Source organism: Poeciliopsis prolifica, unplaced genomic scaffold (genome assembly GCF_027474105.1).
Source record: "Poeciliopsis prolifica strain line A6 unplaced genomic scaffold, Auburn_PproV2 SCAFFOLD076, whole genome shotgun sequence".
Classification (NCBI taxonomy): domain Eukaryota; kingdom Metazoa; phylum Chordata; class Actinopteri; order Cyprinodontiformes; family Poeciliidae; genus Poeciliopsis; species Poeciliopsis prolifica.
The window spans coordinates 1,597,753-1,618,909 of NW_026562451.1; the positions used below are offsets into that span (position 1 = coordinate 1,597,753).

Consider the following 21,157-nt stretch of genomic DNA (forward strand, 5'->3'; position numbering starts at 1 on the left):
CTAACTTTCCAGCCATTTTTGTGGACCAGAAATTGACCACAAAATTCAAATAGATACAACTCTGAAAATCTTCCCAGTGAAAGAAACATGTTCATTTCATAAGTGTGCTGAATAATGAGAAAAAGACTGACTCTTAGCATTCAAGAAATACTGTATTTTGAAAGACATGCAATTAAAAGTTGTGAAAGAACAAGAAATCTATATTTCTTTCCTATGAGTAATACTGTTGAAGCAAGTAATGACTAGTTTCTTTAAATGCCAACACACACATTTGTTCATAAGTCAGAAAATTGTTAAAATCCTCCTTGGGCAGAGATTTATGCCTTTTCTGCTTGATATTTTAAAGGCCACCGTAAAAAAGTGCAATTTTAGTGAGTCTGTACTGCAAGACGCAAATATGATTGTGGCTTTTTAATATAAAGTAGGCCCAATGAATCATGATGACATCATAAGAGCAACCAGCCCAAATGTCTTGAGGGTTCATTGGCTGGCCTAACACAGAAAGAAAAGATCTTGTCTCTATAAAAATATAAATGTAATATGAAACTGAAATTGAGTGTGAAACTAAGGTATTGGTGCAGGTTTCGTTTTATAAAGACAGGCAATCAAACATTTGCTAATGTTCTTTAGCTATTTGAAATATTTAACATAGAGGTGAAATGTTTAAGCTGTAGTGAAAAGCACAAAAAGTTGCAAGAAGCCATTTAAAAATAAACTGGCATTTTATATGGAGACATGTTAGTTGTTTACAGTGGCTGCTACAGAAAGCTAGCCTTTGCCTGGAACACACACAAAGACTGCTGTTTACAGAAACTAATAGTCTATTCATGCAACTCGTTCCAAAGAATAAACTACCAACCTGCATGATTATATTGGAAAATTATGCATCAAAACGTTGACAAAAATACAAGGAATTCTACAGAGAAACAACTCAATGTGATGAATGTCTGCACAAATTTAATTGTAGTCCATCCATCAGAAATTTCAGAGCAATAGTGAATCAAAATTACAAACCAGGAATGCCACCCTTTTCCTCTGATACATCACAAACAAAAACCCCACACAGAGAAAAGAACATTTGTCAAGACGTTATTTCAACCCAACATGCAGAAAACCATCCTGGTATGGATATGCATCTCTGCAACCTCTCTAATTTAAGGCTCACTTTAACCAGACAGGTGAAGCTAGTCTGAGGCAACATATTACAGAATTTTACAAGGTTACCATTTATACATTATACAAAAGACGAGACAGTAGGCTAGACTTTTGCTGTAAATGTAACAAACCATGTAATTAGGCGCAACATGTTGTTACAGCCCATCTCTAAAGTAAAGGCTCAAACAGACATGAATACTTAAATAACAGCCTATAGGTACAACTCCTGGAATGTCTCTCCGCTGAACAAATTTAGAAAACCAGCAGTTATCAGATGCACAGAATCTCTTGTGACTTGTAGAATAATACAAGTGCAAATAAGCCTATACATGCTTCATTTAACAACTGGAGCAGATGCATCGAGTTATATGTGGGTGTGCCAGTTATATTGTAAGCCTTGTCTTTTCTTTGACAGCTCCCATTTACTGTGGCTTTAGTGATTAAAGTCTTTTAAACCAGACGCACACTTACTGCAGCCTCACGCATAGACTAGCTCAGAAAAAAATGCTGAATAAGCACAGGAAAAAGAAAACAATCACCTGCCATTTCTAAAGAAAAAAAAATTACAGTTAATGGTTAAAAAGTATGAGCATCTTGCAAGATTTGAGATGAGCTGAGAAAAATCGGCTGGACCCATCTGATAAATGTGATATTTTCTTCACTTCCTGAATGCATTATCACAAGTATTATCAAGTCAAGGTGGTAACACCACTCATACTTGTAGACATTTTTACAAAAGCGACAAACACTAAAGATTAGTTTTTATCATCAATGAAGGAAATTGTATTTTCTATGACCTTGCCAGGCACTCTCACACAAAAAAGACATATTTGGATGATATTTTTCATATCGTCTTGTTATTAAAAACAGAAGGAAATAAAATCCTTTCAGCAGGTCAAAGTACACCTCAAATCTCTGGTTCATTTGTAATTATTATATAAATTTGAATGGGTTAAATATGCAAGAAGGTAGTGAGAATTTTTTCTTGTGTCATTTTGCTTTTAATAAAGCATAAAAGACTCATCTGGATAACAAAGAATTTTTAAAGTTTCTTCATTGATTTATTATTAGTCTGTGGTGTGTAGATGAGTTCATTTCCTTTTGTAGTTTATGTGCCTAAATTTATTTGAAGCTTAAATGCAGAGCACACCCAGGACAATCTTCTTTAATGTGTCTTCTATCCCTTTAATGCAAAAATCACTATCTTGCAAAAGTTGTTTGTACCCACTCACAATTTTTTATTTTATCGAGATTTAATGGTAATTCCACACTAAAGTAAAAAGAGAAAGTTACTGCTAAACAACCAAGTAACCAAGACTTAATAAAGAGGGAGGGGGAAAAAAAAATCCAAATTAGTCTTTTAAAGTGAGTTTCTTGGCAGTCTGTCTCATAGCAACCCAACAGTCCAAAAATATCCCAGTTCAGCACAAAGCAGGTCCCAGCATGTTCATCTTCTGCTCCCGTCTGGGCCAGTGAAACACTGGCTGGACACGAGGATACACGATCAGTCATGAACGTACATGCACATCAACAGGAAGCACACGGTGATATGCATCAGGCTTTTGTGCTTTGGAGTGTAGGTATATATACACACACACACACACACACACACACCCCACCCCCCCCCCCCCCACACACACACACACCACACACCCACCACCCACCCACACACACACACACACACACACACACACAACACAGTGACAGGCAATCTGGAAATTATAACAGGAAGCAGCCATTTAAACTGCATGAGCTCACCCATCAAGACAACAGGATGACACTTTTTAAAAACATAAGTTAATTACAACAAACCCAAATAAGCCAAAAAATGAACACTGATCACATTAAGTCAGGATAAACTTTTAATGAAATTGTGTGACCTTTGCTTCACACTGACATCCATGTCTATTCCAGGCTGCACAGTGTGCAGCTACCACCCGGCTTTGCATGAGAAAAGGCCACGCTTTGCATGACAGTTGAGGCCAGCACCATTTTCTTTGCTCACGATAGGTAGAAACAAATCTCCAGCAGTTATTGTCCTAATGCTGCTAAAACTACTCCATGTCTTGTCCTGTTCAGCACTCGCATCATTAACAACTGTATAAAATTAAAAAGGAAATATATTTTGAATTTAAAACTTCTTGCGCTTACACTCTAATAGTTAGATATGATGTAAAGATATCAGCTAAAAGACTGCAAACCAGAAGAGAGAAGAGACTTGAGGAGCCGCTTCCCCTCCCACCCGACAGACCAACAATCTCATGGAACTTGTTCAATAAATTTCTTTTACAAGAAGAAATAAACACTAGGATAATAGCATTATAATTCTATAATCACAACAGAGTAGCTGTTCTCACGATTGGGGCATGACTCCACTTGGAGTCCTGAAATGATGTTCAGAAATCAAACAAATAAAATGGTCAGACGAGATTTAAAAAAAAGTATTTTCTCACTATGCACTTAGTGAAAACGAGTGCAAGCACAAGTTATAATAAACATTTACAATTTGATCAAAAAATTGGTCAAGAGGTTAGTAGACAGGCAAAGAAATTTAACATATTTTATTTGCAGAATATAAATTTTGTCCATATTGGACTCCAGTGACTTAGTTAGCAACAATAAACTAACAATAAAAAATGATAACAATGAGCAGTCATAGACCTAAGGACACACATATTGCTCAGTACCTTACTAAATATTTAATCAACATTTAAAAAAAACACACAGCTTTACAGACTATTTTTGATTTATAAAATCGCCTCAGGCAGAAAAGACTTGCTGTAACGTAAAATATCAATATTTTCTGGAAGAGGTAGATTTACCTTGCTTGAAAGGGAGATGATGCTGAGAACTCACAAATACTCCTCTTGAGGTCAACAACGTTTCCTGATTTTTAACTCGACAGGACAATTTTGTGAAGCAGCATTGTATAAAAAGCAGAAGCTAATTTTAAATCAGCTTGTTAGCACAGCTTACTTCCTTTTTCCTGTATGACAAGAAGGAAAGCTCACTCAGCTGTGCAGCTGAAGCTCTGTTAGTCTGACTGAGACAAATGTTGGTGTTGATAGAAGCTGGGAGCCTCTCGTGGCCCTTCTGCTTGCCCTTGCTTTTATTTTTATCTTTGCATTTCAACAGTTTTAGTCCAATGCAAGCATTCATCTCTCTCCCCAAACAGACCTTCAAGGTTTTAAGTGAGAAAAATATATTCCCCCTATCACCTTTCCTGGTCTACTCTCCAGTCCTCCATTGCCTGCTCTATCTTGTTAGCGTCTTCACGCCTCAGCTCCTGCATGTGACCTTGCACCATGGATGGCTGCCAGCAACAGGTGAAAGATCATGACCCCAAAAGACAAAGACCTTCAGCCCACCTCCCAACCTCTGGGGCAAAGCAGAGATAAAAAAAAAAAAAAAAAACACCTAACTAGCAGTGATGACTTTCTTTAAAACAAAAACTGGACATAATACAAAAGTCCTTTTGACAGACAAAAAGCAGAAATGTGGAACTAATAAACCTTTCATTTACTTCCTAAAATGAAGTAAATTTTAGGAAGTAAAATTTACTTCATTTTTATGTCGGTTCCAAATATATTTTTCTTTGCACTACAAGTTCCAGAAAAACTAATTAATCTGGTCCAAAATAGCCCACATATGTGCCAAATCTCCCATGGAAACACACTTGGGTTTCTTCCGTTTGCAGTATGTTTGAACTCCACATGCTTTCTGGAAATGCATCAGGCAGAACAGAGATAAAAGCCCAGATGAAGTGAAAAAGACATCAACACAATCATCGCATGCAAACACAAACTTTTAAAACATCACCGTTCAAAAGAAAGAATACTATGAAGATGCATTTTGCACATACATACATACACAACACCTGGACCTTAACATAGATATCGCAGGTTGTGGAGTGATTTTAGCTAATCTTCAGGGACAGAAACTTGATACAGCGTGGGACCAAATGCATCCTGTGGAGCCTTCCGTCTAAAAGCCCTCCAGTAAAAATATCCATCCGTGGACATGGGAGAGGGCTACTGGACAGGTGCAACTCATCACAAAATGAGCCAACCCTTTGGTTTTATTTCCATCCAGCAGAGATGAATATATCTACCATAACCTATTTTGGGAAATAAATACTCCTTCCAAACATTCTGCTGGAAAAAGAAAACGTTCTTTGAGATTTTCCTTCTGCATTTCTGTTAGTAATATCCTTGCTACTTGCTACAGGATTCCAAGCTGTCCAAATCTCCAGACATAACCTAATGCCTTTAAAGAAAGGTCTTGAAGCCATTTTTACAGGATCATCAGTCGCCCAAGCAAAATTCTTGGACCTTCCATGAGAGCTGGAAGAAAGCACCAGCAAACTAAATCCCAGTTTACATGTCAACACTATAGGACAGTGAAACACAAATGTTTAGTTGCGCTTTGGTCTCTTGTTTACATGGTAACAGTGTTTTGGTTGGACAAATGAAACAATGAAGAAATACGTTGCAAATCATATTGCATAAACACAAACTGAAAACATTTTTGAAACAATTTATAGAGAGAAGACTATTAGATTTGAACTGATGGTCTCAGCATGAATCAAAAGACTCAATACATTAATTTAAGAAAACTGTCAAGTTAAGATTGTCTAAGTGCAAAGAATAATTCTCGTCAGAAGGGTGTTATGATATAATTGCAATCTGTTGCAACAAGACAAATATTCTCTTTACGATTGAGCTCAGTTTGTTGACAAATAGGTTTCTAGCAATGTGTATAGAAATGCTGTCAGCACTTTGTGTTCTTTTCACAAAGTGGTGCCTCAAAACCCTGTTTTCCAACATCGCAACGCTACAAAACACAAGGCCAAGTGGACCAGTCACTGACAACAGCACAAAAAATGAAGGTTCTGGAGTGGCTATTTCAGTTGTGTGACCTTAATATCTTCAAGCCACTTTGAAGAGAAGTCAAATATGCAGTAAGGTACAATGATTTTTAAAAAAACGAACTGAAGCCATTTTGCCAAGAATGACGGAGAGTTTTTCCATCTGAAAATAAAGGGCAAAATCCACAATTACTGCAGAAGACTTCAAGTTGTTGTAAGTTAGAAAGGAAAAGACAAAGTATTAAAAACTGGGCTATAAATACAGTTTCATCATTTGTGGCATTTCTGTTATTGTATTGTAAAAAGCAACACTTTGATAATAAATGACTCCACTGAAAAGCAGATCAAAAAACTGAAACCAATTTTTTTTCTCACATCATCTAAAAATAAGGTGGTAAATGGAAACAAATTATTGAATACATTTTAAAAAGAGAGAAATAAGGCTGCTTAAGGACAAACTGACCTCTTTCCTCTTCTACTACTCTCCAATTTGCATTATTTGTGGTCATTTCAACAGTCGACTTCGTGTCTTATTTTAGCTTTTTTTTTTCTCTCTTTCCATAACTGCATAAGGTCTGGCTTTCTGTTTGGCTGTGGTGCCTTTCTCAACGTAGAACGTACTCTTACATCATTTATTTATTTCTTTTTTTGGACAGGGCCAAATGTGTTTTTTAAAATAAACTAGGACTGAGTCTGGTTCTTCTGGAGCACATTTCCTGTTGAGGAGAGTTTCCTCTCCTCATTCGCAGTAAAATGGATTGCTATACCTCATCGACACAATGCAAGTGATTGTCTAGTCTTGCTACGAGCTCGTCCAGGGAGGGAATGCTGCAAGTCAATAAGTTGATGCAATCTGCCGTATTTGCTTAGATTGAAATCGTTGAAAACTAATTTTGAATAATGATTACCTGGGATCTTTGGACAAAGAAGCCGGTTCATTTTCCACCTGGTCTTAGACAGCTTGCATAAAGGTGGTCTCAGAGTCACGCCTACTTTAAACAAGCAGTCAATACTGCTTTCTTAGCATTTATTCAGTAAATGGTCCTATTAGGCACTACTGTTAATTAAAACAAATTAGATTTAAATTTAAAGTGTATGTTCCGTCTGATTTCCCTGCATCTGGGTGACTTTCTCTTCGTGCTGATTTTTCTTTTATCAGATACACACATTTGCATGAGATATGAGGTGACCTCAGTATTTTTGTTTTTTTCCAAGATGACTGAAGTTATTCAGTGTGGAAATCTTCAGCAGGTGTCAAAACAAACTGTGCTTTTCCTTCATCCATCTGCTGCTGTTTTATCACCAGGCTGAAGTCTAACCAGGAGCAAAAAGTGGAAATACCTACAAAATTATAGTCAGTGCCATTAGCTCAACACCATCTTCAGTGAGACAGTGCTTTTGAAAACTGCTGTCTTGTCTTGCATAAGATCATTTTCATAAAGGGTGAGTTTATCAAGGCTCACCGCTGTCCCTCATTAAAGTTGAACTCCATTTATCCCACAGCACTAAGCAGTCACCCTCTCCTGGAGAGAGGCTGTCACCGCCCCGCAGGGTCACCCTGCAACCTGTTTCACCATAAATCCCCCCCATTATCTTTTATCAGCGTTCATCTGTCAGCTTTTATCTCCGTTATCCTGGGCTCTACCTGCCCTGCACACCTGTTTTAAGGATCAGATAACACAGATAACTCTTGTTCTCGCTTGTGCCCCGGAGTAATTCATTGAACGCTCCACTCGAAAAATGCTTTCTGCTCATTATAGAAAAAGAACAAGTATGTTATCACTCACGTGTCTTTTCTGAATACGTCTTCGGAGGGAGTTCACGTCCTCGACTCCCTGCAGCCGCTGGAGACATGACGTTCTTCATTAACATTACAAATAGGAGGTCCGAAGTCCGTCTTAATACTTCACTTCCCCGTTTCACTCTTGAAGTCCAGCTGGCAACTTTTACAACGGTACGTCATTGCTTTTTCAATATAATTGAAAAGCATGGCCTGCGCATGCGTAACAACTTCGACAGTCAAAAAGAAGCTTAGCGCTAAATAGTTAACACCTGCTAATCGCTTTCACTACCATTATTTTGAAAATGTCACCAAAATGAATTTAGTTTACAAACACACACACGCACGCATGTGTGTGTATATATATATATATATATATATATATATATATATATATATATATATATATATATATATTATATATAACTTACTCTAACTTACTCACTTAGAGTTGAAACCAGATATTTCCATAAACCTACAATTTTATGAAGGTCTCTGAAATGAACCGATATCCAGACTGGTGAACCAACAGGAAACTCAATTTTTCCAAAATTCTCATGAAAAATTAAAAAAAGAAATCCCATTTGAAGTGATAAAGATACATAAAGATGTCATATATATATCTATCTATATATATGTGTGGTTTTAATTTTCCTCTGTAAACCATTTTATTTTGTCTGGCCTGCTTTGTTAATAAACATAATCCTTCTTTTATGTCTTCATTTTAAAGATCTCATGTTTCGTCTGGTGAGTAATAGCCTCACTGTGGATGAGATCTCACCCTGAATGATTGTGCCAGAGAATTTGCTTCTCAGTGAAGTCCGTGTTCTCAATAAAATATCACCTTTCTCACATTAAGATGACTTCACTGCCAACTGAAACCACTCAAATCCTCAACATTATAAAGGATTTAACCCCTCGGGTAGCTTCTTGAAAGGCAAACGAGAGCAAAGCTGTCTGTTAACATTACTGTCCTCCCAACGTGTCAGTGTCTTGTTCTCAAGAAAAAAAAATCTTGTTGGATAATAACTGTTTTTCTACATGCTTGCAAAAGCATGCCCAACCAGTTTCAGTTAAATGGAAGTGCCTTATAGAGCAGATGCTCTACTAAGAGAACTGTAATAAACTCTACTTATGGTAGGGAAAAATGCATTCTGCTTCTATAATCTACAGATAGTTAACTCATTAATACCTGTCTAACTGGGTTTTCTTGTTTTATTGCAGCTTTAAGGATCTTCAAATGAAATTTTCAGTTTACAAGTTTCGAAATTGCAGAAGTATCATGTGACACTCAGCAACAAAAGGAAAAGAAACGCTGTTGTAAACTGCCATTTATCTAAAATGACTTCAACTGTGGGACTCACAAAACGACTTCCTGCCCTCCAGATAGAGAATTTCCACGTTTAAAAAAGTCCGATTAATGCTCACAGAACAGCAGAAAGGGTTGTTTGCTATTTTCTCCCACATTTTGGGGATATGTTTTTACGAGTATATGTAAAAAAATAAAAATAAATCATAGCAAACCAACTAACTGTGCAGGTTGTGAATACAGTCCATTTGGTATTTTAAATGTGAAGGGAAAAAAGTAAACAAAGTTACTTGCAGCAGCAGCTACTTTAATGGTATCATCCAGGAATGCAGCAGAGATGCACATTTTAATATTACTTTCTATTGAAAGAAAACAAGATACTGAAAGGTATTTGCAAGTACATATATGGAGAATAGAACAATTTAGAAACGTTATAAGTACTTCCTCCAGCATCCGAAACCTAAAGCAAAAATATCTAGGTCATCAGATATTTGAGATTTATTAAAAAGAAAGCTTTCAAGTCTGAATTTAGTCTGATTCTACAGTTTCTCTTGGGTGGTGACTCCTCTCACTTGCATGATGATATGTGCCGTGAGAATGTTTGAGAGAGATCTTGTCTGTGGAGTCTTTGGGGAACATTGTTGATCTGTGTCATGCTGCATGAGATAAATGATGTCTGGTGTTTATTGTGTCAAAGGGCAATTTGACAGATGAAATGCTAAAAATAGGAGCAGTAATTTAGATCTCCTGCAAGCAGGGTGTAATTGAAAGAAAAATGAGGACAGTCACAACAAAACGTATTATGGATTAGACAGAGTCTTTTTGTAATCATTTTATGACACATGTGTGCAAGGCAGAGTATTTACTTTTATTCAAATCTTACAGACAAGGCAGAAACAGAAGAATTAGCAATCATATTACTGAATTTGTAACATTTTTCTCATATTGTCAACCTTTCTTGTACCATAATTAAATCAAGATATTTGCCTCCAAAGTTCAATTTCATCACCTGTGAATAACTGGAAGCTCCACTTTGTTCTTTTCAGTCCATTGTGCGAACTCTAAGAGAAAGAGAGAAAGACACAGAGGGAGAGAAAAAGAGAAAGATAGGGAGAGACAGAGAGAGAGAGAGAGAGAGAAAGCCTTTGTTGTGCTGGATGCTGGCAAAAATCTGCTAAGTTTGGCAGGATTAATTGACATTTGCACATGAAGTTGTGGAGAAAGCAGGAAACGCCACAGGAAATGCCTAAGATGGTGTGTAATGTCATTTCAGATCACTGCCCATTTGCACCCACTCTATCAATGCTGATGTGCTGGGAAAATAAAGGGTGGGCGATTGTGCTTTTGACAAATGAGTGAGATGTTAAATATACAGAAAATCCTATAGTGGTGGTGAAAAAGAGATCATTTTGTCATTACTCAAAAGTATTTGTGGCTTAAAAAAGATAGCAAAAAAAATATTGTCCTAATCTGAAGAAGTTCAAAAGTAAAATAAAAAAAAAAAAAAAAAGATTTGAAACGCTTAAAAATCAACAACACTGGCTCCAACAAAAGCCAGTATCCATGAATGGAGAAACTGTGGAACATTGGTAAACCTTCCAAACACAGGCTGGTCTTCTAAAATTACCCCTAAAGATTGTCAACAACACATCCAGGATGTCCCAAAAGAAGCAGGATATCTAAAATACTTATTTATGTTAAGGTCAGTGTTCATGATTCAAGAGAAAGAAATTGGCCTCCATGGGAGAGTTCCAAAGCCAAAACCACCGTTGACCAAAAAGAATACAGAGGCCAGATTTGCATCTGCCAAAACGGATCTTGATGATCCCCAACACTTTTCGGAAAATATTTCTTGGACTGATCTGACAAAAGTCGAACTTTTTCCAAGTACACTTGGGTTATGCAGCAAAATAATAATTCAAAGCTCTGCAGAAATTCATTGAATGTTGGGGAATGACCTTAATCAGACTGTGCAGGTGCAATGATTTCTTCTCATACAGAGCCAGGTTAGCTTGGATAGCAATTTCCCTTCATGAAGGAAACCCATTTCAAAACTGCATTGTTATTTTTACACAGGTTAAAGATAAAAGTTTGTTTGAGGATCTATATCATTTTGGAAAAAAGATAAATTTCCAAGGGGATCTCTATGTTTGCATGAGAGATTTCTGAATCTCCCGAACGTCTGCTCACAGCCTCGCCCTCTTAGGTACTCACATTCTGTGAAACAGAAAGACAGATAGAGATTATCTGATTGGCACAAGGAGACACCACTGTAAGTCTGTCATTATGTCCTCACAGAAGCTGTTGGAAACACATTGCATCTTACTATATCACGAAAAACTCAGCATTATGAGAATGAGCTGGTGTTTGAAAGGTGCTGCCGGCAGATCAAGCAGATGTCATGGTACACATCAAGAAAACAATCAGATAATATTCAGAACATGCTTTATCAGTATTTAACATTCAGATTTCCTCCCATGCGAGCTCACAGATCCCATTCGATAGAAAAGAGGTAATGGAAAAGATTTCTGCCTTTTGGTGTGATGTAATAAGGTGTTAGCATGGTAGGAGCACAGACAAACCCGCAGGCACTTAATCCATTAGCGTCTGACCTTCTGGAGTGAGCATTTTGACAAATCACTTTGTTCATAGAAGAAAAATGCACCAAGTACTAATGATTTTCTTCTTTTTTTTTAAAGTTACATAACTAACCTGTGTAAAAGTTGTCTAGACCTGATAAGAATCCACTGAAATAATTATCCTGAAAAATGCCAGCTGTCAAGGGAATGTAAAAATAGATCCACATTTCTATTTTTTCAGTTCCATTTATTCACTTTCTTCTTCTCACTGACACCGAGTCAGAAGTGTGGCCATCACCAACATTTTTGACAATAGTGCTGGTTGTTTAAAGTAAGCATTCCCACTGAGCCCCGAATCCACATATGGGGTGCAATATTTAAACCCCACAGGTATTGTGGCACCCAGAGAAATTTTCGTCTTCCTTCAGGCAATTTATCAAAAACAAGCAAAAAATCTTCAACATAATACATTTTTTAAAAATGATTGCATTAGCAGGATTTTGTTTAAAGCTTCTTTTACTTTGAAGTGATATCAGTTAGTCGAATGGATCCAGATCAGTCATTTTCTGTGTGAGTGTCAGAGGTACATCTAGAAAAGTTTCAAAGCAGTTGCCAGATGGCTACTGCTACACCAAACATAAGACAGAATTTGATTTCAAGAGTTTCACTATCCTGGTTTCATATGTATAAAACAGGCCTGAGAGTGAGCAGTTATAGTAATTTACCCTGACTCAAAATCTTAGAATCAAGATTATAATTAAGGAAGAATATACACATATATTAGTAACAGGGGTCCTAATGTGCTCCATGTTTTCTCCAGCTGTTACTCATATGTGATCAGTGAGTCTCAGAAACATGACCCATAGTTTCCTACAGTCTTCATCTTTATCCATACATCTTCCTTTTACTTCACAAGCACATGAGTCAGAGAAGAAAACAGCCCCATTCACCCACTTAACCTCAGCACACATGCATTATGAGAGACAAGACCTTTGAAGCAACACAAAGACAAGATAGAGGCAGTTGTGGGGTCAGCTGCAAATGAGAAGCTGTTAGTTTCTCATCCTGAACTTAAAATGATCTGTGAATGTCTGGTTCAATTTTGTCAAACTTTTTTTTCATCTGCCACAAAGAGGACACCGTTCATACAATTAACATTTCAAAAGTGCTGTGTGTCTCGATCAATCAGGGTTTCAGAGGATTTCTTTATTTTATTTACCAGGATAAAATGTATAGGAATAAACTAGACACTAACTCTAACTCTGGATCTGGACACAGGCTTCCCAGATAAAAGTTATTGCTGAAACATTGTGGAATGAGCTCGGACATCACCAGCATGCTCCTCTCCATCCCCACCTCCGTACTCTGTTGATAGCGGATGGATGGAACTAGGCTGTCCCTTTGCTAAAGTTAGCCATCCAATTAGTTCACACTCAAATTAGCTGTGAGAGCAGCAGAGGCATACCAGATTTCCCTGGTGTCCAAAACCCATTTCCCTGCCTGATTTGGGTAAATGAGGTCCTGGCAGATACATTGCAGTATATCCAAAAATTGTATCAAAAGAAAACACAGGTGTTTATATCAAACAAAATATTGTGCAGAGAAACACATTAGAGGTTTACTTTTGTGGTTAGAACAAATATTTTAGAGAGCTTTTGAATCACATTGTTGTTCAGAGCATGCTAAATGAGACTTCATAATGCTTTTTAAGAAAAATGTGGAAATCACTTTCATAAGCTTTTCAAGTCTCTGCTCATAGGACTTACTGCTCCCTGGTATATGAAGCAGCAATTTATTGAGCAAATATAGCATGAAGTCTGCATTACACATGGATTAGTGGAGCACAGAAGATTTTAAAGGAAATTAAAAATCCAGTTTTCCCATTTTTATTCCTTCGTTTTTGGGGGGCCAGTTCCTGAGTAATCCACATCACTGTATGTGTTGAAGATCCTGTTACCTCTTTTTGAGAAAGAAAAAAAAAAAGGATTTGAGGTGAATGTTACTGCAATGTGCGACTGCATATGTGCTGAAGTGTACACAAAGGACAGGCTACATGCCCAAGAATGTGGAAGGAATATGAAACAATCAAAGCTCTGTAAAGGGAGTTCAGTTCTGGAAAACAGTTCGGATCAGGTGCAGCAGGGGACCCAAACAATGAAGCGCTCTGGGCTGGTGAGCAGATCAGTGTCAGATGTATCACTTATCACGAACAGGCCCGAATGTCTCACTCGACAGACACTCTGGACACATTAGACATTTATAAAAGGCACGAGTCATCAGAGGATCTGCTTAATGCATTCCGCTCAGGAGTGGAACAAGGAAACTTCTAGTATCATCCAAGGTTTTTCGATCTGGATCAGCTCTCCTGTCTCCGATTCCCTCTCACATAGTCTGCCGACCAGGCCGCATTGTTAGACAGAGTTTAAAAGACTGCATTCATAGCCAAGAAACCAAGCAACACAAGTGATACCATACCAGTAAAATGAGTCAACTTATTTTGTTTTCGGCAGCTGCCAAAATTGCATGCCATAAATCACACATTTTACCCAATCTGGTTCTGTTCTGGAAGTAAATATTTAAAGTCCTCCGCCTCAAGCAACATTTTGTAAGAATCTGGTTTCAGTGCAAAGTGCAGGAAAAAAAAGCACATTGTTATTTCTTTCTCAGCAGTGAGGAAGCGCTCTGGCTTTAAATCAAAGCAAGGGAGGTCTGACTGAGGCATTAGAAATTCATGCACTCCTACTTCCCTGAAGGGACGAGACCAAGGATCCCACCCATTTACTGGAAACTGCAACATCTTAAGGAAACCAATCTTGATGTAAAGGTTGAAACTTTTTAAGCACTTACCTTAGATATATTACTATGGTGAATCCTTTTTAATGCCTTGATAAACTAATTAATAAATGAACTAAACATGAATGCCTCTAATTAACAAGTTGCTGAATTTCATCCACTTCGTCCTAGTACCAGTATAATCCTTCATCATGATTCTGCCACCATAGCAGAAGTGTGGAGTTCTTTGAAAGCCCCTCTTGGATCCTCCAAAAATACTTTCAACACTGTGACCAGTTACCTTCGTCTTTGTGTCCTTTGACCATTTAAATGTTTCCTTTTTCTAAAAGATGGTTGAGTCATCCATGTGGGCAGCTGGAATGAGTTGAAAGACTATGGTTTTGCAGAACTGCCGTTATCGAGGATAGAGATGCTCTTGTTTTGGCCTTCTCAACCATAGCAGTTCACATTTTTTGTTAAGTGTCCAGGTTTTGTATATTTATATGTACACATACATATTTTGTTGAGCAAACCTGCAATCCCGAGCCCTCATTCCTATTAAAATGACCTACTTCAGTGAGATGCAAGTCCTTGCTCTGTGTCCCTTTAGAAATGACCCCATCAATAACTTCATGTCTCAAGTATTGACCACAATCCCCTCAACAACAGCAAATGGACATTCATAAATCTTGGGCACATGTATTCCCAGTTGACACTAGAAACAGTCATGAGGAGAAAGGAACTGCAGCAACTCTCTCATCGACTTGAGACTCCAGAGGAGAGCCTATGAGCATCTGGGTGATAATTCATCCAGTATTCATATGGTTACATTTTGAGTTTAAAACCAGAAGCAGAAACCAAGTAATCTTGTCAAACAAGCTTTGGCCTATTTTGATTCTTGCACAACTAACACAAACCACATATAATTTCAAACAGCAAGTGAATTGATAGATACATTCACAGAGCTACAAAGAAAAGTCATGAGTTTAAAGGGTCAGGCAGTTGTTGGAAGCGTGTTCCTGTTGAGACTCTGTGATTGAATCTATTTTCTGAGGCTGCAACAATGCCCCCTTTCTCCTCTGTGCCTCACGCTTGATTGGCCGCTCTGAATAAGACTCCAAGCGAAATAATCCATACCCCTGAACCCCCACACAGCATTCTCAATACACAGAAGCACACAGGAATCCACATGTTGACACTTAAATAGTTACACATGTTGAGGCTCATGAAGCTTGGGCATGGCCTCTTGGAGAGTTTGCTGCTGCCAACCGATCTTTACTTTGTTTTAAATATTCATATTCACACCCACAATGTTAGGTAAAGAAAATACACACAAGCAAGAAAAAATAAATAAAAAAATAACAGCAGGTAGTGTGTTTTATTCAAGTGGAAACGCCTGCCCTCAGAAATCTCCTTGAACAGTTTGGAGAAGCATTGAAAGTTAGGAGTCCTTAGGGCGCCCCCACGTGGAAACGTTAATGAACTGCAAAACGGTTGGGCTGAAATTCAGATAAGATGCTCATAACATGATGCATTTTATTGTCTCTCAGTGGCATCAAATCAATGAATACTGTACAAAAATATTTAGTATTCATCATTTGGTTTGCTGTAAAATGAATCATGTCTCTTCAGGAAGGGGCCTATAATTTCAAAGAACTACCAGTGTTAAATAGTTTTCCAGAAAGTACTCACATCCCACATTGCTTTCCACATTTTATCAACCTACATATAAGACAATTTAAGTATGTATATTTGTGATTTTCATTGCCACAATAAAGTGAAAACATATTTTTAAACATTTATGTAAGTTAATAAAAATGTAAACATGTTTTTGGGGGAGGACGAATGTTGGGGTTCATTTTAAGAGAAGAGAGGAAAAGTAAGAGAGAGAGACGGGGAAGAGAGAGAAAGAGAGAGCGAGCAAGAGTGAGACAGAGAGAGAGAGAGAGAGAGAGAAGAGAGTCAGCTGCTTCATTCACTGACAACACTTTCACTCTGAGGGTTGACCTTGGTTGCTCATCATTAGCATCGGAAACCAGTAAGAGGTGATTGACTTAATTTTGGTTTGTCTGAAAATATATTTTATAATTCTAGATTTTCAATATAACAGAAAGAAACATTAAAAAGCGCAGTGGAGGTCTTTTAGTAAAAAATGTTTATTACTATTGCTCAGTCAAATAGGACAACTAATAATAGGTAGTGTGTGATGTTTTGTCGAAGTTTGATCATGTCAGGTAAACCTGTCCATTTGTGAGATATATAGGCCATCACTGTCTCATTACTAGAACTATTTCCTTGTAAAAAAAAAAAAAAAGTTCTTTCTTCTGGATTGCATTATATAACAGTAATATTTAAAATGGACTCAACTTTTTAAATCTTACACAAACAATATCCCTGTTTTCAGTGAATAATATTCAGTGGAACCAAAACTTTTGTCGCAAATTAATTATTCCTTTTGACATAACTAAGACTTAAATGTCTGTATTTTGAGCCACTTGGAGATTAAGAAGCGTTTCCCCTGGCGTTGGCCTCTTTAGAGCAAGTTGTATTGCTTTGATAAGAGTTTTGGGGAGGTGAGCTCATCATGTAAACTCGTTATCTTTACAGCCATTTAAAGAGCAGCTTCTTTTGCTGGCTCTTTAAATGGTTTTAGGACACGTGATCAAATATTGCAGCAGTTTGTTTTTCTTGTTTGACAGATTCATGCTTTGAGCAAGTAAAGTACTCCGGATTGTACAATCTAAAAAGTTTTCTCAGTTTTCTTATAATGGTAGTAAGTAGAGTTAATATAAATATATTTTGCACAAAAATCTATTTTAAAACTTCTATCTTATATTTATTAAGCTCTGTTTGACTGAAGAAACCCTGTGCTCCATTGTTCCTGTTTTTGAAAATATTGATGGAGAACAGAAAATTAAAAATACTCAGATGTAATTTTTGAGGATTTAAAAATATGTAAGAGGTCTTGGTGTGTCCTTTTTAACTCCTGAACTTTTTTAATTGTTTATTTTTTTTACTGTTTTTTTTATTTGCCATTAAAATCTCAAACTGCAGTGTGTTCTATTAGGATACATAACTATGACAAGGAAAAAACAGGCAATATGCTGCCAAATATGGAAGTTTGTGACGGCTTTGTGGCAAAAGGTGAAAATATTCCAGGAGAATGCTTTTGGACACTCAAAATACCTGTAACACAAAGTAATGTGACTGTAATTCCTCCACAGTTCACAGAAATTATCCTCACAGTGGAGCAGAGGTCGCTGCATGTTGTGTGTGTGTGCGTGTGTGTGTGTGTGTGTGTGTGTGTGTGTGGGGGTGTGTGGGTGTGTGTGTGTGTGTGTGTGTGTCCTAAGACCAGTCAGAGGTAGCTCTACGAGGACAGAGCTAATCTTTCCCCTCAGACAGTAAAAGCGGTCAGGCAGGTCGGAGATGCTACGTAATCTCACGTACAGCCTGCTGCTCATCAGAGCCCCAGTAGGGGCATTGCTTGGGCCCGCTGCCCAAAACTGGATTATGGTTCTTTTGCAAGGCAGTGAACGAGCAGTTGGACAGAAATACACTGACACCTGTGCACAAATACACTGAACACGCAGGTGCAGAAGAAAATGAGATTACACAGAATGGCCTCTTTACCCCACTCTGTAAGGGGATAAACTCCTCACTATCTAATAGAGTGTAAGGGAGCAGAAGCAGTCCTGCTACTTTACGTTGCTTTTCAGTATTTATTTCACTGTTTTCCTTTTAAGCTAAATGATTCCTTTTATTTACAGATATCTGTTTTGGTGAAATTTGACTGCCCTGTTGGTTGGTTGAGAGTTTATACATCAGGAGGATCATGGAGAAAGTGTCAAAATCAGAGGAAAATGAGAAGGAAGAGAAGGAAGAGAAAGAAAGGAAGGAAGAGACAAAGGAGGATTCAGAGCCTGAAATCAAGCTGGAGTCACTGGAAAACTCCAACTTCGACACCCTTTTCCAGGACACGTCAGAGTTCGAGTTGGCCGCAGACCGTCTGGAGCAGGTGCTGAAGAGCATGGAGACGCTGCTGACGGATGTGGAAGACCTCAGGAACCAGTGCAGCTTTCAGGCCTCGGAGCTGATGCAGGCAACGGCAGATCTGAAGCAGCAGCAGGAGGAGCTGAAGGAGAGCTACGCTGAAATGGCCCGGGAAATGCAGGACATAGTGGACTCGGTGGAGGAACTGTTAGGCACCAAGAGCGCCTTTGAAGCCAAGGAGAAGGAAACGCAGAGACTGAGCCGGCAGTTTTGAGACAGCGGAAGGGATGAACCCTGTTTTCAGTTGTGGGATGAATGCACTGTGTGGGGTGGTGGTTTGGACTCTGACTGTGTGAGACGCAATTTTTGAGTTGCTGACATGTGAAGTAAGGCTTGTTTGAAGTGAAAATTGTTGCTTTTAGTTTATATCTGACAACCACAATGAGTGACAATCAATTTAAGTCTTTAAAAATAAATGTTATTTATAGAAAGCTGCAATAGTAATAAATCATACATTTGTTGTAAACACCATCATACAATTTTTTGTGCCATTGCAACTGCTTTGTACTCAGATATACATTTGAAGTTCAGACTTCACTTTGGCCCAGTTTGTGCTACATAAACATAATTTGCTTCAGTAAGTAATATGTCTTGATAGTTTTGGAGATGTAAAAATTTGCATTCAATGTTTTTAAGCCAGAAAGACACAAGAATGTTGCTGTCTTTTGCCTTCCCTTGATATATGTTTCAGACTGCGTCCCTGCGGTTTCCAACTAAAATAAACTAACCAAAGCATAAAAGCAATGTTTTCCTCCCCCAGCTCCACTGCTGTGACTTAATGGGCTGTGTTTAGTGGTTTTGAGATGTGCAAAAGGGACAATCAGTGGTCAGAATGGGCTGTAAAAAACAGTAAGGAATAAATCAATGGGAAGCAATGGAAAGTTACGGCTATATTTTACTTTATTTTTCTAAGATGGGTTTCATAATATATCCAGTGATTGCTGTTCAATCTGCAACAAGTATATGTGTAACCAATAAATGTTAGGTGTCAGAAGTCATTTGGTGTGAAGAACCCTGTTGAATTAAATTTTCGATGATAGCAGCATTATAAAAAAGTATTCTCCCTCCTCCACACAGCTTTTTCTTTTTTTGGTCACACAATAAATGTTTTACTTATAATCTAAATAAATAGGAAATTTTGTTTTCCAATGATAATTTTAGTTATTAAGAGGAAAAAGCAATTCAAACCAGCCTGGCTATGTTTGAAAAAGGAATTTCCCCCTTAATCCTCATAACCACTCTGGAAGCAACAGCTGTCATCAAGTGTTTCCCATAGTTACCAATGAGTACTTTAGATACCATGGACTGATTTTGGTCCACTTTTAATTCTTTTACTATAGCCACGTCTGAGGATTACAAATGCTGGACGGCCTGTCTGAGTTTTTGCTGCAGCATCTCAAGTGAATTTAATTCCAGTCTTTGACTTCGGCACTGTAACATTAATTTAGATCAGAGATGGGCAGTTTCAGATCATCATCTTTGCGGAAGCTTAAAGTCATGAAATTATGATCCAACACTCATCTTTAGGATTATCTGACAGAAGGAATAATTCATGGCATCATCAATTAAGGCAGGTGATCCAGGCTTTGAAGAGGCAAAGCAGCTCTCATTCATAATACAACCACTGCCATGTTTCAGGACATCCTTGGAAATAGGTTCGCAGTATGATTTGGAGGGTAACTATTTCCACTTTTATAGATGCCAATGACTTACTTTCTCATCTCCTTTTACATTTCTGAGGAACGTTCTGATTTGTTTGTTTTCAAAATCTTTTAGCCTTTATATCAGATATTTTTTATTATACGAATGTATATGCAATTGTTTAAACTGAAATAAAGCTTTCAACCCAGTTACTATTATTGGGGGCTTTATGGGTGTTTACTATATGTAGTTCAGAGTATTGGTAAAGGATGTGGAAGCAGGGAATTGTTTAGATTTTACTTGATTATTATTTTTATTAAACTTTACAACCTCTGAAAACTAACAAACGATGACAGCAGAGGGGAACATTCAGGTTGTTTAATACTGAAAGAAAACATAAATGTTCAAAATAAATGACATATGAAAGTTTTAGTGAGATTTTTATGTTAAGGAATTAAAAAATATTTTAAATGTGCAGAAAAGGGGATAAAAATGTGAAATTAGAGGATATTTAGTTACATTTAACTTCAGTTTGAAATTGTTTGGTCAGACTATTTAGGTGTTTTCTACAGTTGTCAGGCCTGAGTGTGGTTAATGTTATTAAACCAAAGAATACAGCTAACCTCAGGTGATTTGTCATTTGGGAAGAGACACAATTATGTTTTCAGAGGGCAAACCCTGACTTCCTTTAAATCGCAACTAAAAACACACCTGTTTAGAATTGTATTTGAAATGTAATACGTAACAATGTATTGTCTATTATATGTTGCATGACTTTGTGTTCTTGTGTTTATGATGTAAAGCACTTTGAAATGCCTTGCTACTGAAATGTGCTATACAAATAAAATTTGATTTGATTTTGATTTAAAGTTGGTTTGTTAAATCCATTTGCATTATAAATTATTTGAAAACTGTGTTTTACGTTTATTTCGTATTATATTCAATTTAAAAATAAAACTCTAAACATTTAAGGTGCATGCAATCCTGCATATAACAGGGCA

The 21,157-nt window shown here is 37.4% G+C and overlaps 2 protein-coding genes across 3 annotated transcripts in view; one reads left to right on the forward strand and one right to left on the reverse strand.

Moving 5' to 3' along the window:
- LOC129352457 (pleckstrin homology domain-containing family G member 1) overlaps positions 1–7,914 on the reverse strand; it is a 60,961-nt gene extending 53,047 nt beyond the window's left edge. Inside the window, exon 1 of the mRNA XM_055021472.1 lies at positions 7,810–7,914. Coding sequence (XP_054877447.1) covers positions 7,810–7,894 — 85 coding nt within the window. The 5' untranslated portion in view covers positions 7,895–7,914. The remainder of the gene's footprint in view (positions 1–7,809) is intronic.
- An 8,502-nt stretch (positions 7,915–16,416) lies between these two features.
- On the forward strand, positions 16,417–21,019 carry LOC129352478 (mRNA export factor GLE1-like). Of its 2 annotated transcripts, none has more exons than XM_055021499.1 (2): positions 16,417–16,507; positions 18,233–21,019. In XM_055021499.1, exon 2 carries the CDS (start codon positions 18,298–18,300, stop codon positions 18,727–18,729), a length of 432 nt encoding a protein of 143 aa, XP_054877474.1. In that variant the 5' UTR covers positions 16,417–16,507; positions 18,233–18,297; the 3' UTR covers positions 18,730–21,019. The 2 variants fall into 2 exon arrangements, with proteins under 2 accessions (XP_054877474.1, XP_054877475.1); XM_055021500.1 differs by having other exon boundaries at positions 16,435–16,500.
- Positions 21,020–21,157: the final 138 nt, after the last annotated feature.